Genomic DNA, 22,183 nt, shown 5'->3' on the forward strand with positions numbered 1-22,183 from the left:
AAATGCTTTAGTGCACTGAAGAGTCGTGTTCTGTGAGAGTTCAGGATCGGATAGAGATTGTAATTAGAGTTAGGGGAAGGTTTAGGAATGAAGTTAAGAGTGATTGAAGAAGTTTAGAGGGTTGGATCATATTTAGGGTTTCAACTTTGTACTTTTGTTTGGTGACCTTATTACTGGCAACATTCCGGTCAAGTGGCACAGCGAGTAGAGCGTTCGCTTTGACATCAGTGCAGAGCCTGCCAACGCAGGTTCGAAACCGGCAGGGCCAAACTCAGCCTTTCATCCTTCCGAGGATGATAAATGAGCACCACACACCGTGAATAATAATAAGCAGCGCTCAGATACCCGAGGGTTCGTAGCGCTATATAAATGCTAAATTATTATTATTTTCACACTGCATTGCTTGTACTAAATGACTAAACATTTTTAAACAACTTTTTGCTGACTACATTTTCCTGAGGACATTTTCACATAGAACCGAGCTGGAAAGTCTATCAGTGGACAGTTCTGACAAACACACTTCTGTCAACTCTGTGGGATAGTGGTTCCTTTAATGGACATGCATACTGGGCCTACAACTTCACTCCTCTATCCACGGGCCAAATCCATGGGACGTTGAGTATTGAACCACTTTTACTCCTGTATGGCTATACGGGTGCAGGGCTGAACGGGTATTGGCTATGTTGCACGCGTTAATGTTCAGAGTGCGCGTGCTCTCTGCAAGGAGGGGTTGGTGAAAGACCTGCAGAAGTTGGGGATCAACAAAGGGGGATTTTCCGGTGACGGTGTTCGGATTGAACAAAAATTCACATCAATTGAAAGGGGCCAAAGCTAAGAGGATCTAATGTTCTTAGTCTAAAGTCCCATTTCTCTCGTAGTCCACAGTTCTGGAGCGACCAGTGCCCAGGAAAGTATCCATCAATACACTGAAGACTCAGAGAGTTGTGACGTGCCCTTGCACCCTTCTTGACTTGGCTTTGGCAGATGCACCAGAAGATGCACTGGCAGCCGCCATTGACGCCAACGCGTGCAACACCATGCAGTTGCTCCCTCTTGCCCTTCCAGGTAGCAATTTTGTGCAACTAAGGTCCATGTCAGGCTGCATTAATTTTAACTCCTCCAGCCAAGGATCACCCCACCTTTATTATCCCCCTGCAGGCTTGAGCCCACTTCTAGCTTGGCTCAGATTCTCAGGATTATAAAGCTTCAATTCAACCCAATGGGCTTTGTAGCTGCCACCAGGATCTGGGTTAGAGGGCCCATTTGGCTATTATCTTGCTCTTTCACTTTAGTAACCTCTGGCTCTTGCTAGCTTCTGGGTCAAGGCCACCTTGCTATGGACTCTCTTGCAAGTCTTTACTCTCCAAAGTATGAACATGTTTGGTTTGGCCACCTCCAGTTCTCTCCCTCTGCTTCTCCTGCTTCTCATACTGCACCCACTTCCCTTACTGCTTAAATGCAAACTCTGTAGTGCACTGTTGTTGCTCCCCCAAAGCAGATTGGTTTGTTACTCTTTTTTTATATTGCGGCTTTAGCACTTATTGTTCATTAAGAGTTGTGATTGGCGGGTAAATTCCCCAATGTGCCCAGGGTAACATGATGTATGTGGACAAAGCCATTCCACCTCCTCCTAAATCAGGGTCCCTGCGTTCCAGTCATGTTTGGGTGGTGTCTCCTAAGAGATTCCAAGAGTTCAAATAAGCCATCCACCATCTTACGGTCAGGGATCCTGCTGGCCAAGGGGGCTCATCCTCCAAATGATGCTCCTTCAGCAACTGCATCCCTTGCAAAGAACCTGTTTGCACCATGTTTGTTTGCCCAGTCTGTTTTCGTCTCTTTGCAGGAGCCAGCTTGGTTCCGGTATTTGATCCCACCCCTCTGAACTCGTGGGCACCTTCTTTTATTTTCAGAGGGGCACACAGGACGCAGGGGACCCTGGTAGGGGCATCTGGTAGCCTCTTGCAGGACACGTTGCCTGTGTTTCTATGCCGTGCTGCATTCTGTTTCATTATTTGTTTATTTTCATCTGCCTCGGTTGCCTCCCTTCCTGGGCTTGGTTTTCATTATTTATTTTCGTTTGCCCACTGTTGCTTCCCTTCCTTGACCTGACCCACCCCTGCTCTCTCCTCCCTTTTCCACTCCCACCCATCACCTGTTTGGGCAACCACAAGAGGCAGCCATCTTAACCAAGAGACACAGGGCACGTTCGCACGGACAGCCCTCGGCGAAGGGCCCAAGGCAAAGGGCAGCTCCAACTGAGCAGCTCCAATCTGTTTGCATGTGTTCGCCTGGACGCCTGATGCAGACGACCTAGAGCGACTGATAAGGTAAGTGTGGGCAGGAAGTACAGCCATTACCGTACTTCAGTAAAACCCTGACCACTCGAATTACCTAATATCTTACACAACATGCACCCAGGCTAATTGTGCAAATTAGCCAGATTTTGCAACTAGCCTGAAAGGTCTCGCACTTAGTTGGACTGTTTGGGATAGGAAATGTACCACAATTAGGTGGATTGTTCGGAGTGGGAAATGTATAGCAATTAGGTGGATTGTTGGGGGTAGGAAATGTATCGCACTTAGTTGGATTGTTGGGATGAGGAAAGGTATCACACTTGGTGGATTGTTAGGGGGAATATATTGCTCCTAACTAACCATACTAAAAACTCAACATTATGCATGCTCACCCTCAAACTCTGAACTAAACACAACCATACCTTTTATCGCACACACACTCCACAACACACAACATGAAACCAAACCAGGCACAACCATACCTCAACAACACATGCTGCCAACCGAAACACACCAACGATCAGTGACCGGTTTCTCCGAACTCAAGTTGCAGAACTCAAGTTGCAGATCCGCTAGAGAACACACAAGTGGCAACAGTGCGTGGCACAAGACTTAGTGACATTAGCAATAACAATGCATTTCCTTGTAGGCTATGCTAGTTGGTATCTCTAAAGGGGAGACGGCTGGGTGCCCAATGGGAACGTGGGGGAGCTTTAGGTGATCCCCTACAGATCTCGTCTAGGGGTCCCACCACATAGCGGTGGGTTCTGCAGATTTCCCCAGTCTCTTCCATGGTCTCCCCTGAGATTACTGTTACAAAGGAGCCCCACTGCTAGAATAGCAATGAACACTCAAGCCAATACTACAATCTGCTGACAGGCCTGCCTGGTGGTGGGAGGGAGGGGGTCACTGCCCTGAAGAAGTATGGTCTGCTGCAGCTCAGGGCTGTGATATTCTGGTAGACCTGTGAGCAGAAGGGCTTTACTATTGGAGGTACTGCACATCAGGACTGAGTTGTGCTCAAAAGATGTGATTGTGGCCCAAGTGACAGAATTGTAGGGGATGCTTCTGGTAGGGATTGTGCTATTCTCAGTACTGAAACCTGTCGAGAACAGTAGATCAGGAGTGGGATTGCAGGTTGTTACTACAGCTAATAGGTTTTGGGCTGCATGCATCTCAGCACACGCTTTAGTACTGGTGTGATGTAGGTCTGAACTTGGATGATGCAGGTCAGGATCGAGGTGGAAATCATTACGTGTTGGTTGTTCCAGGTCAGGATTGGAGCGCTTGCAGGTCAATGTCAGGATCATGTGGGTCAAGGCTGGGGTGCTCTGGGTCATGTATGGTGGATGTAGGTCAAAAGTGTGGTGCTGAAAGTCAGGATGAGGGCAGAAGCCAGGGATTGGGTGGTTTAATCTCAGGATTGGGGATTGAAGGATTAGATGTATTTTCTGTGGATAAGGATTGAGGAGGGAAGTCTGCTGTCACAATCTAACAGCAGCACTGCAATCTTAACATTCGGCAATCCACCCCGGGGCAACAGCACCCCAAACTGATTAAGTGCTATGGTCCACGTTTGGTGCAATGCAGGTCAAAAGTAGGCCAGGACCTAATAGCATTGAAAAAGCTGTGCAGGGTTACGGTGCTTGATCAGGGGCTTGACAGTTTGGTGGGTTCCTGCACCTACCTTAAAATAATACCTGTTTTGATTCAGCCAGTTTGATTTCCAATGTCAATAATCAAATGAGAACAAAGTCAGTTGAATAAGAGTAGTTCTGTTGGAAGCTTTGTCGAGCACCTCACCACCTCTTTGGAAGTTTTGTAAGACATAGGTAAGGTATTACAACGGGGGCATGAATGAATTCTCGCAGCAGGGCTGACTTGTCTGTGGAGGGAAATGCATCTAGCCAAATGAAAATCACACCCAGGAGACCTAAAAATACTGTCTTTATTAGAAAAGATTCTGCAACATAAAAAAAAACAAATAGAAATGACGCCAATTATCAATATTGCCAATATTATACACAAAGTAACTTTCATTTGCTTCAGGACATGGTCAACATGGATATGTACAAAATCTTTTCACAGTGGCACAAATAGAACAAACACACAGGGCATCTGAGGCCTGGCAGTGTACCAGCATGGGAGGAAAGGAAAAGTCATATTTACAAAAGGACCCCGATGACGGACCACAGCAGTCGTAACAGAAAGAATAAGGCCTGTCACTGGACAGCGAGTCCAAAAGACGACATAAATGCCACTAGCACCCTCAAATTATCCCAATTCAAAAATAACAGACCAAGATTTTCTTTAAAAAGCTGCATAAGAAATAAAGTAAGTACATTTTTAGGCCTTAGTTAACCCTCAAACACTTGCAAATGGATTTTAAAAAACGGCGAGTGTGCTCACTCCCCCAGTGCCACCCAACACAGTGTTATTTTCCTTTTTTTTTCCCCTAATGCTATTATTAAACCAGAGCAGGCAGTAAGACCATGAGATGGCATGACTTTGTGCAAATAAAAAAAATAAAATACACTCTGTCCAACGACCAGCATTCCCCTTTTCATGGTCAGTTAAAAAGCAATATGTTTAAATAAGCTCTGTTTTTTATTTTTCTAAAAAACTACACTTTCACAGCTTAATAAGGAGAGTGGAAACCCCTGAAAGATATCTGGGAATGTTTTGGAGGAGAAAATAGAACTATCCTTTTAAATTAAAAGTAAAAAAAATAGAACACAAATAAAAAAGAAAAGCAGAGTCGGCCATTTTGTTTTCTTACTTCCTGGATTGGGATTTGAATGCTAGCCCAGCTTTGTGACAGGAGAGAAAGCCAGAGGCGGTGGCGGTTCCATGGTAGTCTCCTGTCAAAGGGGGAACAGGGTTTTCCATAATTGCGCCCAAACCCTGCCACCCCGTTTAGAACTATTTTACATAATATATATTTATATATTTAAATATTTACACAGACAAGTTCCTAAAAAAAGTGAATAATTTCATAACAATATTGCAATTTCAGCATCCCTTTGTTGGAGAAACAAAACACAATTTGGTATGGGTAGAACATTAGTGCACATAGTGGAAAACTAATAATGAAAGGAATCAAAAAAACATCCTTGGCCGGGCCTGGCCAGCTGGCTAAAGGGGGGAGGCAGGAATATTGTGGTTTAATCCCAGGATGCTTTTCCCATCATGGCGTAATTGGGAAGAAAGGAAGCCCACATTCTACCCTCCCTCTTATCAAAATGAAATAAAGGCCCGGATTTCACATTCCCAGCCAATGGAATTTGTATGGCTGCTTGCAAAGGAAAGCAAGGCAACAAATCCCAGAATGCATTGCACCTGCATTTGAAAATGTACTGTACGGTTCAGTATCAATACTGAATCAACAAACATCTAATGATTTAGAAATGTGGCATGTACTGGGGCTTCATAAACCATGTTGGAGATCCTGTTTCTAATCTTCGACCCACTGCGGAGCCTTCAGTCATGACCGACAATGAGACTAAACCATGGGGTCTTTTCGAGACACCCAGAGGGTTGGCACCTGAGCTGAATATTGCGCCTTAGAGCATAGCCTAGCCGGCCCTGAGGCTTGGAAATATAGAACAATTACAGACTAATTCTTGTACTAGACAGGGGACTTACTGGGGAAGAATTTTGCGTCATACACCGAACCTGGGCACAGGTTTTTGAGCATGTGGGTTATCCGGGCCCAAGACGTGGCAATTCAGGGCACCTGAACGAGCCAGAGTTGCTTGTCTGACGAAATAACATACATGACCCCTAATGGGAAGGATGGAGCTCTTCATTGATAGGGCACTCCTGCAAACCTGAGAAGCGTGTTCCCCAAAGGACACAATGACTACTGTCCATAGGAAGAAACCACATTCCTGTATACTGCCTCTACAGCCCCCTTCTTTTGTCGGCCTGCATCCCATGTATTCAATGTTACCGCGACCAGGAGACTGCCACTCTAGCAACAGCATCTAACTGAAATATGGAAGGGGGAGTTGGGACAATAAGTGTGGATGAAAAGTGGTAGAGTCCTGTGCAGTAAGCAATTGTGAGCTCCCAATGACTGTTTTGCTAGTGGTTAAGATGGTTCCATGTGAATATCTCGCCTGCAACATGTCGTTACAGAGAAGATTTTTTTTCTCCTCACCCCTAAAATACTTTCCCCAAATATTGTAGGGGGGCTGCCATTTACAATTATAAACTCTAGGGGAAAATGTGATTTAGTCAGGGTGCAAATTTGGGGAAATGTCACCCCTTGTGACATTTTCCTTAACAAAAATGTTCACTGGATACCATTAAGACCTCTCCTAAAATCACTAGGGGTGCCTGATGCTTAGTGGTAATCCTGATTCCCCAAGAGGTTTTTCCAAGTCACACAAGAGTGCTCTTAATTGGTCATGGAGTTTTTTGATTTCCGTGAGGCAATCACTACCCCACCCGGAGCAGTTTCAAAATCCCACAGGAGTATCTCCGATTCCCATAGGAATAGTCAAGATTCTCCTAAAGTATTCAATTACCCCATAGAGTATTACCCCCGACTCCAACAGGTGTATTGCTGTAAAAGTACCCTTAATCCTAGGAATCCATGCAAGAACTTGAAGCAATAGTTATTCTCACAGTCGTATGTATGTCCCTGCGACATAGAACATTCATATTCCTGATCTTTCCCGTGGTTTTACCAGATTCAAATGTCGATACAGTGACATGCTTACCGCTATGTACTGCTATCCACAGAAAATCTAATCTACAAGGCATGGCATCGGAGGATATATATATATATAGATGTTCCAGTTTCCCATGGATAGAATACTACACATCAAAAAATACCTTGGGCTCAAGACATCTGAGGAGTATTGTGGGACCTCCTCACATTTTCCGGTTACCACTTGCTGGCAGTCACCCGAATGCTGCATTCTTCAGTCACAGTGGTACGTAGGGGACCACTGTTAACTCTACACACCCCCATTACCTTTCCTTGCCAAAAAAAACATACTGTTGCTCTACTTGATAGGGCAGAGGGGGACTACTCCTCCCAAAATCCCAGTCTGTCTATAGGGTACACAGAACTACCCTTCTCAGAAAATCATCTTACTGCAGAGCAGAAATACATTCAGCTAAACCTTCACTGCACCATGTGACATGGGGGAACTACATTGCCATGCCGCCATGTCACGTTAGGCTATAACTCCCAGAGCACCTCACGTGGGATTCTCCCCACCTCCAGCCTGCTCCTAATCCTCCTCCTCTGAACCTCTTAACACATCCCATACCCTTCACGTTTCTTCCATTCCTTCAACCCCTGTGCCCCCTTTGGACACCCTCTAGGTGCAGTCTACATCTCTTGGAGAGATCTCAATCCCCAGACTGAAGTGCAGCATCTCGTCCATGTAACCCGCGATATTCCCGGGGCTTCGGAAAACAGAGCTGGTGGTATATAGCACAAAGCCAGTCCATGTGGCAAACTGTAACAAAATGCTTGCAGACGGGCGACTCAGAATTGCTTAATTGCAGAATTTTCTTGGATGTTCCTTGCTATCTCAAACTAAAAAAAAAAAGTGTACATATTTGTGCATTGTAATTGCTTGATGTTGCTACATATGTGGAATGGGAGTTAGCTCTTGTGTGAGAAGGCTTCCCATTGGCTCGTGTAACACTACTGGCATTCCTCCACACTGTTAATCAAACCACAAGGAACAAAAGGGGTCTCTTTCATGGATACCAATGTGTCCTCGAGCTACCATTTTCAAAAACAAAATGGCATGCTTCGGGTATCCAATTTCCCAAGAATCCTCACCCAACCATTAATCAGGGGAGACCTGTCTGGGACACCCCAAATGAAACCTGGTGCTGCTAGCCACTCTACAATGTTGGATGGTTATCAAGAGTTTGTGCCTAGATTAGTCATAGGCTTCAGCCCTGGGATTTTCTTTTTGAAAGCCATTGTAATTATGAACCGTTGTTCAGTTGGCCAAGTAGAAGTCAGCCCAGACAAATAATTCACTGAATGCATCAGCGGCAATATGACCACTCTATAGCAGAGGCTGCGATTGGATCCAACTCTCGCTTTCATCAACAGATCACTCTCTAATGAAGAACGGCAAGCACCATTTTTGCTGTAAGGAGGAGAAACAGGATTGGGCCTGGTTTTTGCTGCTGGCCACCATGGACAGACTGCTCACATGTTAACTCTTAAATTCCCAGTGGCTTGTGGAATATGAAGCTCCTTTATTGTTCAAAACCAAACGAAGCATTACAGCCCTACAGGAGTGGACCAGCACAATCTATGTGTCTATGACAGCTGGTGGCACTGTAGAAACACCCCCAACAGCCCAATATCTGTGGGAGTATGCAAGCTCGGGTCAGGCTCGCCCAGAGGCAGACAGCGTGTGAGACCCCAGACTTAAGTAGAACAAAGGTGGGTGTGGCAGGAGAGCGCTCATAGCCCAAGAGCAGCTGCCTCCCATAAAAGTGGTTACTTAATAGTTCCAGTTGCATGAGATGTAGAATAGCCTTTGCATACGTCAAGTACCTATGACACTGCCTCCATCCATCTCATGGCAGTGGAGACACACACACACACACACACACACACACGCACGCACGCACGCACGCACGCGCACACACCCTCCGCCCCCCTCATAGCACCCACATACCCAGTCCACCGAAAGGCCATCTTTCAAAGGCCTGCTGATACATCAAGAAAGACTCCTGCACAAAAAGGACTAGATCTACCCATCTTGCAATGTTGCACACAAGGTGCCATGACTCTCCCATTAACTCTACTCCATACTCCTGACTTATTCATCAGCGACCATTGTGGTCATCCTTGCGGGAACTGCCCTCGCATTCCTCATTACAATCCCTGACCACATGACTGTTCCAGTGTGCTCAGTCTAGCAAGCCATGCTCATATCCAATTGGTCCCTTAAAACATTTGTGAAAATGGAAGGGCCAGTTGTCCGATGTCAGAGTTTTTTTGCATATGTCCATGATCTACACAATCCTTTGTCACCAGGACTGTTCCACTGGAGCTGGGACAATCTCTTTCTGGTGAGAGCTCCATGGTGAACACTTTCCAGTCACAGCAGCAGGAAAGGACAGGCTACTACGCCACCCTCATGATCAAATTGTACCATCCAGATTCCAAAATCTCAGCAGTACTTCCACACCACTTTTTCTGTGCGTAGCATCCTCCACGGCTGAGATGGGACATCGGACACACAAATACAGATTGCAAACCCATGCCTGCTTCAGTCTAGTACCACTTCACAGGGGTTCTCATGTGCTTGCTGAGCTGCCTCGTACACACGCCGGAAATCCTTGTGGCGAGGGGCACAGCCAAGCCAGGCCTCGCCAAAGTGCACCCAGCCCATGAAAAGGAAGCTACCTGGGCCTGGCTTGACTCCACAGCGCAGCAATGTTCGGATGTTGCCTGTTGAGCGCACAGAGTTACCAACAGGCTGAAACAAGGTAAACTTCTGCCGGTGGATCTTGGTGGCGGTGACACTGATGACAGATTCCTGCAACTCTGCATCATTGGACACTGTCCGTATGTTCCCGCGGATAACTGTGAGAGACAAAGAGAAGAGAGACTTCATTAAAGATGATGCACAGCTAAAAGACACCAAAATCATGCACACCAAGAAATGTCCCACCATACCCATCCCCTACCCTCTGCCGGACAGTTCAAAAGGCATGGTGCAGGAAGAGGAGGGAGCCAATTTATCCCTAAAGTTCCCTAAATCCCGGGTCGACTTGCAATCTGCTGCAGCTCACATGGTATAACACAGGGCTGAGCAGAGGCATCACTGTGACTATGTTGGGAGTTGTATTTGAGCGTATTGTACTACAATCCAATCAAGATTGCTACAAAGTACTGTGGTCTGGGCTGAGCATCCAGCACGCATATCAGCAACTCTAAAAGAATTGGTATTCACTTATTTGCAATTGCACAGAGGTTCCATTGAAGAGTACCCACTGTGTGTTTAACATCTCATTGTTTTTGTTACTTACTCCTTAACCTCTCTGCCGCCTTCGATACCATAGACCACACCATTCTCCTAGAAATCTACACTCTTTAGGAATCCAAGACACTGCCCTCACTTGGATCTCCTCTTTCATCTCCAATCGTTCACAAATCATGCTCCTCCACCCTTTCACCTCTACAACATCCCGACCAGTACCAAAAGGGGTCCCACATGGAGTTTCCGTATATCCCCTCCTGTTCAACATCTATCTGAACCCATTCCCCACACTCATCCGCTTCAACAATCTGACCTGCTACAACTACGGAGGCGAGACACAGACCATCCTTAAAATCTGTCAACATGCCAAACTTGGATGCACACTGGACACGGACATATCCCTCTTGCACCACATCAACTCTGTATCCAGAACTTGTTTCATCCACCTTACACAACTTCAGGCGTATCATCCCATATGTCACCTATCCTTGCTGTTTCTCTGCCATCATCTCCATCATCCTCTTCCGCTTAGACTATGCAAACTGCCTTTATCTAGGTGCACCAGCGTTTCAGCTAAGGAAACTGCAAAGAATCCAAAACGCTGCGGCTCACCTGCTCAATAGCCTCCCTCCCAGAGAACACATCAGCCCCACACCAAGATTGCTCCACTGGCTCCCTATTGGTCGACACACTCCTTTTAACGCCATGTGCATCACTCACCATGCCATTGACAAGACCGGCCTGGAATTCCTACAAGACAAACTTACTCTCTACCACCCCTTGGGGACACTGAGATCCGGCACAGCATTGCTCCTAGTTGTCCCACGTTACAGCTGCACCAGACTGGGCAGATCCTCCTCTGTCCAAGCCCTGATCACCTGGAAATCTCTGCCCCTCCACATCCGCAACATTGATAATCACTAAACATTCAGAAAGGCCCTCAAAACATGTCTCTTTCCTTCTTCCTCTTGAAACCTTCTCGCACTCTATAATGTTAATACGCGCACAGAAACACTGGCCCAAACCCGACAACACACCTATCCACCCAAACCTCCACGAATGCTGGCAGCGTTTGCAGCACCATTTCCATTATACACTCGCCCCCACCGGCCCTCACACCCAGACGATCATATATCACTCCCCCGTCCCTCCTGGTGGCCCCTCTCCCACTGCTCAGGCTCTCAATCTAGGGAGATCAAAGATGGCGAGACCAGTCAATCGCCCTGGACCTAATAAAACGACATTGAAGATTAACTCCATCCGAGTTTAAGGTATGCATACTTCGCACCACATCTGCAAATCGGTCTGGCAGCTCGCGTAGCCGTCCACACTGAAACCCCTGACATACCTCAACACCTCTGCCATTAGTATGCAGCGACAACCTAAGAAAAACGTTGGTCTAGCTGGGTACACATCGAGTCCCTGGCACTAGCACTCTATGCTCAACCAGCAACAGAAGCCGCCCATGTGCCTGACCTCAGAGCTGCTTACAGGACACTATCCAGCCCACCTAAGTCCTAACCTGGCAAAATGCACACAAGCATCTTAAAATGAACTCCTAGAATCTCCCACAAACGGACCTTGGTCCTAGAGGGCGTTCCAACCACAAAGCGCATTGAGGCCATACAAACGGGGGAAAGGGAGCTAGATAAATGACTAATACAATACAATACCTAAGCCAGGGTGTAGAAAAGAGGGTGGATCCTGAGACGGTGGAAAGGACATCAGTTACAAAGAGCATTTTGGGAGATTGGGGAAAGGTGAGGTGCGGGTGGTTACAATGAAGGATCAGGAGTTGCAGAAGGTATTTTTTGGGCCTGCCCAATGAAGTGGACAATCTTAGATCGAAGTGGTCTCGGTGCATAAGAAGAAAAAAAGACATGCGTTATGACGAGCCATAGGGAAATTTGTAATGTGGTATGGGTGTGTTGGGTTTCTGTGCGCAAGGCATCTGCAGGGTGTACGAGGGAAATACAGCCTGCTCAAGGGTCGAAGGACAGCCAGAAGGGGAATCAAATGAGATAATGGATGAATTTTAAAAGGTCTCCTTTGTGCCTCTAGTGGAAATTTAGGGGAATCGGGGAAGGTTAATAAGAGTTGTGATGAAGACCAAGGAATCAGCTTTAAAAGTTTAAATTGCCATGGGTGAGAGAGTGAGCAAGGGTCTTCGCTGAAGGTGAAGTTGGGATTAATGAAGAATGTTGGGCAGTTAAAAGATGGACAAGACAAGCGGGCTGGGGTAATACAAGTTGAGGAACTCTTAGATTGTGGGCTTAATAGCGATGGGAGAAGGGAGTCGGGAGAAAATGATAATTCATGGACTGGTTTTGGTGAGCGGTACTGGGTGGCAGATGTTGTTGGCATGCAGGCATGAAGCATATACAGGTTACAGAGGGGGGGGAGCATATTTGAGTGTTGCCAGCAAGGAGATCATCTGAAAAAACCAGAGAGGCGAAAATATTGTCTGCAAAGTCTGGTTTGGTTAGGTGTGTTTTATATAGCGCTAACATGCTGCCTTGTGGCTGCTTCTAGGTGCTATGAGGCACTTCAGCATGTTGCACTATCAGAAAAAGGCCAGGTTAAATAAGAGCATCAGAGCGCCCCAGTCTGTTCTGGGCCTCCAGATCCCAGGCCCTTGAGAAGGTCCGAAGCTTGTTCAGGCCACTATCTGAGGGTGGGCTTCAGTGCGTACGTTCCTGGCTGTGCCCTCTGCCCTACGTATACCCTCCTTCCCCATCAAGCTCTCCTTCAGGGTTCCAGTGGTGTTGTGATGATTGGATCCCCCTTACACCACCGCTAGACTCTTTTGTGAATCGTCTGCATAGAACGATTCCTTCACAAACGCTTTAAGATGGGGCAGAAGGTGTACCCTGAATGTGCAACTAAGAGCTGCTGGGAGCCCTGCACTGTGCAAAAAGCTGCAGGGCTTAGGAGGGTCTACGTCTGCTGGGGGTCTGTGGCATGAGGAGCATTTGGGAGGTATTTGCCCCTAGTCTACAGGGAAACTAAGCACGCATGCATGGGTGCCTTATTACAAAGGTCTGCATAGTTGGCTGGTGAGAAAAGTGACTGAAGAGATGCAGCAGGATGCCCATTTAGTGAACTGTGTGCACCTACACACATGCAGAATGTCCTGTGTGTGCTAGCATTTGGTTAATAAAAAAAGTGAATGCCATTGGCAGGTCTGCATCTAGCACTAAAGGCAGGCCCCCTTCGTACAATCTTAAGATGTTTCATTAATTACCATATAGTCATTGCTATGGTATACAGGAAGTTCATTGCAATGAGTGCTGCAGCATATTTTGTATTCTGGTTCCCGAGCCTTTGCAGATACTGGGGTGCATGAAGCAAAGCATAAACTGCTTACTGACCTGTTCCGGGGCTGTCCAACTGCAGGCCTAGAGGGCCAGAAGCATGTCAGATTTTCAGGATACTCATTAATATTCAGGAGATTAATTTGCATACAATGACTAAATGTATGCACATTTTTTCTCATGAAAATTAATGAGGGATATCCTGAAAACCCATCAGGATTCTGCCCCTCGACGCCTGGAGTTGGACAGCGAAACAAACAAGCGTCAACGTTTTAAAATAGAGAGCAAAGAACAGATGAAGAGGGGAAACAGATAACAGATACATTTTCCAACATAATATACAACATGTTTTTAAAGATCAAACCTCTTTGAGGCATACTGGCCCTTGCAAAAATAACATAAGATTCTTATAAGTAGGCTATAAAAACGTGTGAGAAACTAGTGGGATGTTGTGAACAACAAGAATTTTGTAGGAACTTATATGACGCCCAAATACTTATTGAATTGTTACAAAATCGTATGCTTGAAGTAGGATTTATGTAAGATCGTAAAAGCTTCTGTTAAAATCATTAGAATAAAATGTATAAGAAATTGTATGGGGCAAATGCATTTTAATATCTGTCTTTGAAACTAAAGTTTCCATCACTTCTAAAACATGTCAGTATGAAGTCTGGAAAAATGGCTGCACGTTCACAGCCCTCCGAGGGGCGCCGTAGTTTGTATGCATATTTATAGATTTCGAACCGTCTATCCCGTTTCAAAATACAGGCCATTTCAGGAGCTTCCAGCTAAACGCAGTGCAGCCCTAGTTAAAGCGTTAGAAAGCATGCGTCGAAAAAACGTTATTTAAGCATTGACTATGCCCTACCTAGGCGAATCACGATTCAAAAATGTAAATTTGCTTAATAAACACTCATGGAATATTTTGTAGGTGGTATACTCAATATTCAGAGAAAAAAATAACTGGTGGTAGAAGAGCTTATCAATGCTTGGCAACAGTTTTTTTTAAAGCTGCTTGATAATTGCTTGAGAAATTAGCGTTTCTTATTGATAGTGAGCGTGGCAAGGTCGCGCACAGCCATTTCAACGAAGCAGGAGTGCTCCCACTGGGGAACTGAACCCATGACATTACATTGCAGTCACGAGAAGCTGTGGGTTCATCCGGTATTTGTCATCCACGGCCCAGTCGCAGAAGCCCACATCGTCACATTACATGGCGCATTTTAAGTTCGACTGACACAGCCAAGTCACAGTGGCCTCTCTCACCCCCAAATATAAAGAGGAGTGGTCAGCGTATCTTGCACATAGGAGCGACTGCGTCACAGTTCCGAACTCTGATACATTGCACGGAACAAGCGTCAGTCAATGAGGCCACACCAAAGGCGTTTCAAAAGTTCCAGTGTTTTGAAATGGCGGCACTCGCTGAACTATTGAACACATTTTTCGCGCTGCTTTTACCCTCTTTCACGGCCCTAGGCAGCTTATTCTTTTAATCCTTTAGCTGCACTATAGCCCCGGTGCAGCACATGCTCGTGTCTGCACTTGCCCCCGTCGCTCCGGGGAGGGTATTTCCATGTGATTAAACAGAGAATCCGGCTTCGCTGAGCCCTGCAGGAATGCGGTGAACCGGCGCTGCAGCTTTCTTAAATTACCCAGTCAGTCGGGAAAGACAGGATTTAACTCCCCAGACTGCAACCATCCATCCAATCAGGCTGTCTCATCTCCACAGCAACCCGGTGCCCAGCAGTGAACCCCCCCAGACCACCCCCCCCCCCCCCCCCGGCCCTGGGTAAACAGGAGGTGACTGGGGGAGTCTAGCACATTCTCAAGGAAAGAGTGGACGGCCCCAGCCACCCCCAGCAGGGAGAGCTACAAACAAACCTGCAATTCCTGCCTGGCGATGGCCACACATTGGGCAGGCATGCAAGCGACAGTGTGACGCTAATCCAAAAGGGGGGGCCAATCATTATCGTGATGAAACCTTTGCCAATTCTTTTTTCAAATATCTTTTTATTGGCATTTTGATTTATCACAAAGTAAACAAAATAACTCCCCCCAACCTCCTCTCTCTCAGTCCTCTTTCTACTCCTACGGAATCTACCTTCAAAAGCCTTTTTGGCGCGCGGAGCCCGGCGCGGAGTCCGGCGCGGAGTCCGGCGCGGAGTCCGGCGCGGAGTCCGGCGCAGTGTCCAGTCTGCCCCAGTCCGCCCCCGGGCGCACCCGAGACTCTGTTCCAAAGCAGCCCCGATGACGCTGACAGCAAAGGGTCCTCAAACTCGTAAAAAAAAAACTCCAACATCGGCGTATGCTCGATCCATGGACTGAGATGAAAGCTTCAGGTGGAAAAAAGGTAAGCAAAACTGCAAGCCGAGCTCTGCTCGCATCACTCACCTTACCTGCATCGCTGCCGCTAGCTCCGCTGGCCCAACTAGCGTGGTCGTCCGCTTGTCAATCATCCTATCCTTGTCACGAAGCTTTGAGCTGTGAACGTGCAAGCGAAGATAAGTCATTCACCAGCTTCTGTTCGAATGACTGCCAGTCGCACACAAACATAGCCACAGACACGGCAGTAAATCTCCTCGTAAATCTCCGTCAAGGTAAATTCAGGAAATCAACGCCATCGTCGACCCTAGAGCGACAAGATGTTTCTAATGGTGCAGCTCCAGACGACCTTGTGTCTGCGGGACTCGATTATGTCTCTTCTGTTACTTCACTGCCACTTAACCTGACTGGAAACTTCAACGAAGAGCCGGCAGTTCAGATCGTCAGCCCTCCTCTTCTTGCTCCTCCTGCTGTGTCTGTACTCCACGCGATGAGTGAGGCTGCAATTGCAACGCAACCGGGTCCGGGTCCGGTGGTGATGTGTGATCTCTTAATTCAATCAGATCCCGTGGAGCCCGAGGTATCGGCAGCATATCCCCCTCAACTTTCGTGCTTCACCAATTTCGTCTCCTCTCCCTTCATGGTGAGTGATGACGAATTGCTAAACCTGCCAAATGACGAGGCAGTTCAACTTATTTCAAATTGTGCAAATTTTGTGAATACAACAGGACCATCTGCTCAGTTGAACTTACCTGAAGTGGCTCCGTCAAAAAGCATGAGCCAAAGCTCGATCTCTACAAGACCAGAGCCCAGTCATGTAACTTGTAGGCCGTCGCACAACCTGTCATCTACGGCCGCAGAGCCTCCAATAAACTGAGAACAGTCGAGTCTGCAAAGGGAACAATCCCTTGAAAAAATTCATGAGATCTCACTGCTATCAGGAGGATGGACTGCTAAGAATAGGGAGGGCCAACCTAAATTGCATTTTACGCTCGATCCCTCGGTCCAAGGAAATCACAGCAGCTATGCTTGTCAGGCGCTGGAGGAATTGGGAGCTCCTCCCCGACCATTGAATGGACGTCCTCCCGACTTGCCCATGCCATCATTAACACAAAAACCATCAGACTTGGAATTAAGCTCTATTGCAAGGGTGCGACGCCTACAACGAATTGCGGAACTAAAGTCAAATCTTCATCATCTTCCAAACGTCCAAGGCCATCAAGCTGTGCACGCAAGCACTCCTCATCCTTTGAATAAAACCTCCCACAATGAATCTCAACCATCCAATTTAACAAGAATTCTTTCTCCAATCAATTCTAAGTTCTATCTGGACTGCTCAAATTCATCCTCAACTGAACAAGATGCAATTCCTGTAAAAGCTCTTCTTGAGGCAACTGCAGTCGCGCATGCGCCCTTTACCAAACTATACGAAGCCCTACAAGGTCAGATAAATGATCAAGGAGCGGTGATTGAAAACCTGGCTCAAAAAATAGAAAGAAAAAAAAAACGATCTTTTTACTGATTTTCTTCGTACACAACAAGAAAAAAATACTGACCTGTCGACCTGTCGACTAGATGGCAAGAGCGTCTTGGCGACCTGGCCGCAAGACATCATTGTCAAAATGACACATTAACAGAAGGCCTGCTAGACGCCGTGAAATGGATGAGGAAAAATGTTAATCAAAACAAACAAAAGTATGCAGCGCCATCAATCACACTAAGTAACTCAGCTGTCTCAAACAGTGATGCACACTGTTAATTGCGATAAATCCTGTTGCAAACAGCGATGCGTCTCCTCCAAAACTTGACACTCCTGTCTCATCATTAACCCAATTTGCTCAAACTGAATCTGAGCTATCCATCAAAGTATCAAACTCCTTGAACAACGCTGATCCATCAGGAAATGTTGTCCCTCTCCTGATGGCCGCCCCAGCGACCCATGAGGAACCCTTTGGCCCAGCGAGATTTCAACCAACCTCTTTCAGTATTTTCAGTGGCCCCGCAAAAACCATAGCCACAACCAAAATAAATAAGAAGAGACCAAAGCTCAACAAAAGGAAAATCAGTGGAAGTGGACAAAAAGATACACAACAAAAAAGCACACATCAAAACGTAAAAAAATGCATAAGAATTCTGACAACACCAAGAAAAACCATTCTGGTTGAGCGAAAAAATGGCCATCCACAAGCAGCGTTCCTAGAATCTCAAGTGCCTGCTCAAGCAAACGGCAAAACACCGACGTATAGACTTGGACACCTTAAGTATGGACAGCTCGGCTGTGGAAAGCTCTGTTGACTTATGTAATCTATCTACATATTCAATTAGAAGCGAAACAAACAATGATTACCTCGTCTGAGGCCCCTGCATCAAATGTCTTTGACAAACCGGCAAGGAAGAAAATCCTTCCGAAAGACAACTCGACCAAATGATATATTCGAGAAGCTTCAAAAAAAGGAAAGTTCCAACGCCTCAAAGGTCTCGTTCTCACCTGTTAGCTCTGAACTAAATCCAAAGCAAACAACGAACCACAGGAAAAATGGCTTACATTTCCGCTCTAGAGTACAAGATGATACTAACTCAAAACTTGTAATTAGCTCATGGAAACTTTGTCTCCAGAATATGCAATCTGATGAATACGAGGTAAATCTGAACAGAGCAAATGTTTTAAAACTATTTGCGTGTGTTCCTCAACTTCGGATAATAACGACAGATGACATAAAAATTGTTGAGTATGCAACGGAAAAAACCACAGACCAGGTGTTGCTACATATAACATCTTGTGACGTGAAAAATATCTTACTACAAGCAGTTGAAGAGCCGCTCGTTTTCGGATTTGACATCCCTCTGGAACCCGACTCGATAAGTTAATAAGGAATTCCAAATGGCAAAACAAATATAAACAAATCTCAAAGTATTGCCTCTTGGATGTCCTTACGGAAATCTTTATCGTTCTCACACAGACCACGAAAAGACTTGGATCGCAAAGCTATCCAAGCGAAGAAACAGACTCGAATCTTGTGCAAGCAACAATCAGAATCAATAACAATGAGTGATACGGACAAATCTAAGGCTGCTTTCCTGCAACACACGCAGATTTACTCATCTGTTTAATAACTTTACAGAACCTCTAAACAAAGGTCTTTGTAATCTGCCTCCAAGAAACGTGGCTTTGCGACGTTCCCAGCCGAGACATATTCACTATCTTTCTGAACCCAGCAAAAAAAAATTCCAAAGGTCGCCCCTATTCAGGACTAATAACTCTAGTGAAAATACATAATTGGATGATCCCCCTAGTAGCGGTAAACCCGAATACTTTTGTGCAGGGAACGATCATTCGAATTGAGTCGACAAATTCTAAGAAATACAGCTATCTACTGGTAATCAATGGATACTGGAACCCGGCAATGATTTCAACCACGGACTTCATCGCTACTGTAACAACCCTAATTGATGATGCCTTCCTCAATTATACCAACTTATCAGTGATTGTATGTGGTGATTTGAACTGCAGCTGGTTTCGATTCAATCATCAAACGATGGAAAACAACCAGATACCTGAATCCGAAGTATCTGAACGAGGTCAACTTTGGTCACAAGCCCTTGCCTCACGAAACTGTCAGATGGTCAATGGTAATACGAAGGGTGACCAACCCTGCAAGACAACCTGGAAGCAACTTTTTTATTACTAGAACCCAAAATCTTTTCACAACCGGAAAAATACAAAGTACCATTGTCAACAAATGCGGCAGGAAATCGGCTAAAAACCAACAGTCGGCAAATCCAGAAACTAGTTACGAGCCTCGCAGATTCAAATGACGTTGAATACGCTCCGATGTTGGCCGCCTTCATGCCAAAATATTCTTATTCAAGACTATACGGCCATACCCCGAAACATCTTTTCAGTAATGAAATAGCCGTGTCTAAGAAATCACTAAGGAAAGATTTCCAACTGATAAGAAAGCCCCAAAGCGTTCAAGAAGTCATACAAAAGAACATAAAAGATCGAAGCCAGGCTTACAGAAATTGGATCAAATCTCACTCTGTGATAATCGAACAAAACAGAGCTGAAATAATGTTAAAGCTAATAATCACTAACAACAGGTGTGAAATTTGGGCAATCCTAAATAAAGGAACCACAAAAACAACTCCAACTATGTTAAACGAAATTCCAAGCTCTAAATGCGTGGAGTACTTCACAAAGGCATATGAACAGCCACACCAAGATCTACAAGTTCTTCCTTCTAACTCCTCAAAAGTCTGGTATATAACACCCTCACATGAAGATCTAGAATTAGCAATTCAAAAATTAAAGAATTCGAGAGCAGCTGGACCAGATCAAATATCCAATCTCACGCTAAAAAAAAAACACAAGCATCACTGGGCTAAATTCATGGAATGTTTGTTTCGTCAAATCTCTACTTCAAGGAAAACGCCCGACTCGTGGACCAACGCCATAGTGGTACCAATATATAAGAAGGGTAGTTGAGACAAGCCTTCAAACTATTGTCCCATTGCCCTTCTGGACACTATGGGAAAAATATTTGGATCGTTTCTGCGACTGAGGTTGACGGCATGGGCATCCAAGGAAAAACAAATAGATTGTCGACAAACAGGCTTCACAGAACAAGTAGGTGTTGATGTAAATCTCACCATATTAACCATCTTTAAACTTGAAGCCCTAAGAGCAAAGAACAAAATATTTTTCACTTTTGTTGATCTCAGACAAGCGTTCGACGCAATAAATCGTGGAAAACTCTGGTCCAAATTACAAGGGTGGAACTGTCCAGCTCAGATTCTTGACCCCCTCATAGCTCTACACACCAACACCACAATCCAAGTAAGAGTACATTCTCAAGGCGTCTTGACAGAGCCAATCCCAACGCATAAAGGAGTAAAGCCTCTGATCTACCAAACTGGCTGGAATCCGCTCACAGTTTTTCTCCAAAGATAAACAGAACTTCCATCAATTGCCTCTTATATGCAGATGACATCGTGCTGATCGATCTAACTCAGATAGGCCTGCAACATCTATTGCTCAGCTTGAACGAGTATCTAAAGGCCAATGACCTGATATCTATACGATGCTTAGGTATCATGGTAAATAACTCTTTGCGAATCTGTATGGACAAATGACCTATTGGAAAGAGCAAATAAACTTGGTCTACAAGGAGCAAAAATCAATAAAGATTATGGAAAATTCTCAATTGCTCCATTAATAACATTCTACCTGCAGAAGTTCGTACCCACCATAACCTTTGGTGGGGGGACTGGATGGTATCTCGATCATCGCCTCTGGCAGCAGCTCGAAGGCAAGTTCTGGAAAAGAGCATTAGGGCTTCCAAAATACATCTCAATGGTGGCCCCGAGATATGAACTGACCTTGAACTCGCTCTATATGACAATACTATGGAAATCCTCATTGTCCGTGAGGAAAATGCTACTTGGTTCACAAATTCAGGCATATGAAATATTTGCTAATGACAATGAACGCTCACAATCGATTTTACTCCAAACATGGAAGTCTGAAATAAAAACCATCATGGAAGCTGCCAATATATCCACCGACAAACTGATTGATCGACCCCAGTAGGCAAAAAAAAAAAAAAAAAAAAGAAAATTGGGACTGGATATCAATTTACGAGCTCCGAGCATCTCTCAAATCCCCACCCCTGGGTTCGATGAGTATGTTGAAATTACACTCTCAACCGAACTACCTAACAACTTGCCCCTAACGTCACCATAGGAACCAATTTCTGAAATTCAGACTGAATGCCCTGAACACCAGAGAAACATTATGGTGACGCCGATCTAAAATTATCGCCTCCGATAAATGTAGGTTCTGCAACACAGGAGAAGTTGAGTCATTAAAACATCTCATAACCGCATGTTCTCAGCTTAATATTCCCCGAGAGTTACACCTTTGCACCTTCAAACCCATACTCTATGATGCAGACGAATGGTGGGAAATTATTTCGGCTGGGAGTAACATCATGCTTACATGCAGCATAATCAACTTCTTGGACGCGATATTGGACACAGACCAAACCTAAAGTAGTAATCAAGATCTTACTATGCTCAAAAATACAGGAAGGAACACAGTTGATAAACAGCAGGGAGTTGAGCATCACCATTTGACTCTGACTGGAGCATAAAGTCAAATTTTGTGATACTGTAATGTAACAAAAGTTTGATACATGTATTGAACTGTAATTTTACAAATAAAAAAAACAATAAAATAAGCTCACAGTCCAGCCTAGAGAGAACCAGAGCTCTA

General features: G+C 45.4%; 1 protein-coding gene across 1 annotated transcript in view; it reads right to left on the reverse strand.

Moving 5' to 3' along the window:
• Positions 1 to 4,224: 4,224 nt before the first annotated feature.
• METRN (meteorin, glial cell differentiation regulator) overlaps positions 4,225 to 22,183 on the reverse strand; it is a 53,224-nt gene continuing 35,265 nt past the window's right edge. Inside the window, exon 4 of the mRNA XM_069647012.1 lies at positions 4,225 to 9,876. Coding sequence (XP_069503113.1) covers positions 9,560 to 9,876 — 317 coding nt within the window. The 3' untranslated portion in view covers positions 4,225 to 9,559. The remainder of the gene's footprint in view (positions 9,877 to 22,183) is intronic.

This window comes from Ambystoma mexicanum, chromosome 2q (assembly GCF_040938575.1).
Source record: "Ambystoma mexicanum isolate Mex_15411 chromosome 2q, UKY_AmexF1_1, whole genome shotgun sequence".
Taxonomy (NCBI): domain Eukaryota; kingdom Metazoa; phylum Chordata; class Amphibia; order Caudata; family Ambystomatidae; genus Ambystoma; species Ambystoma mexicanum.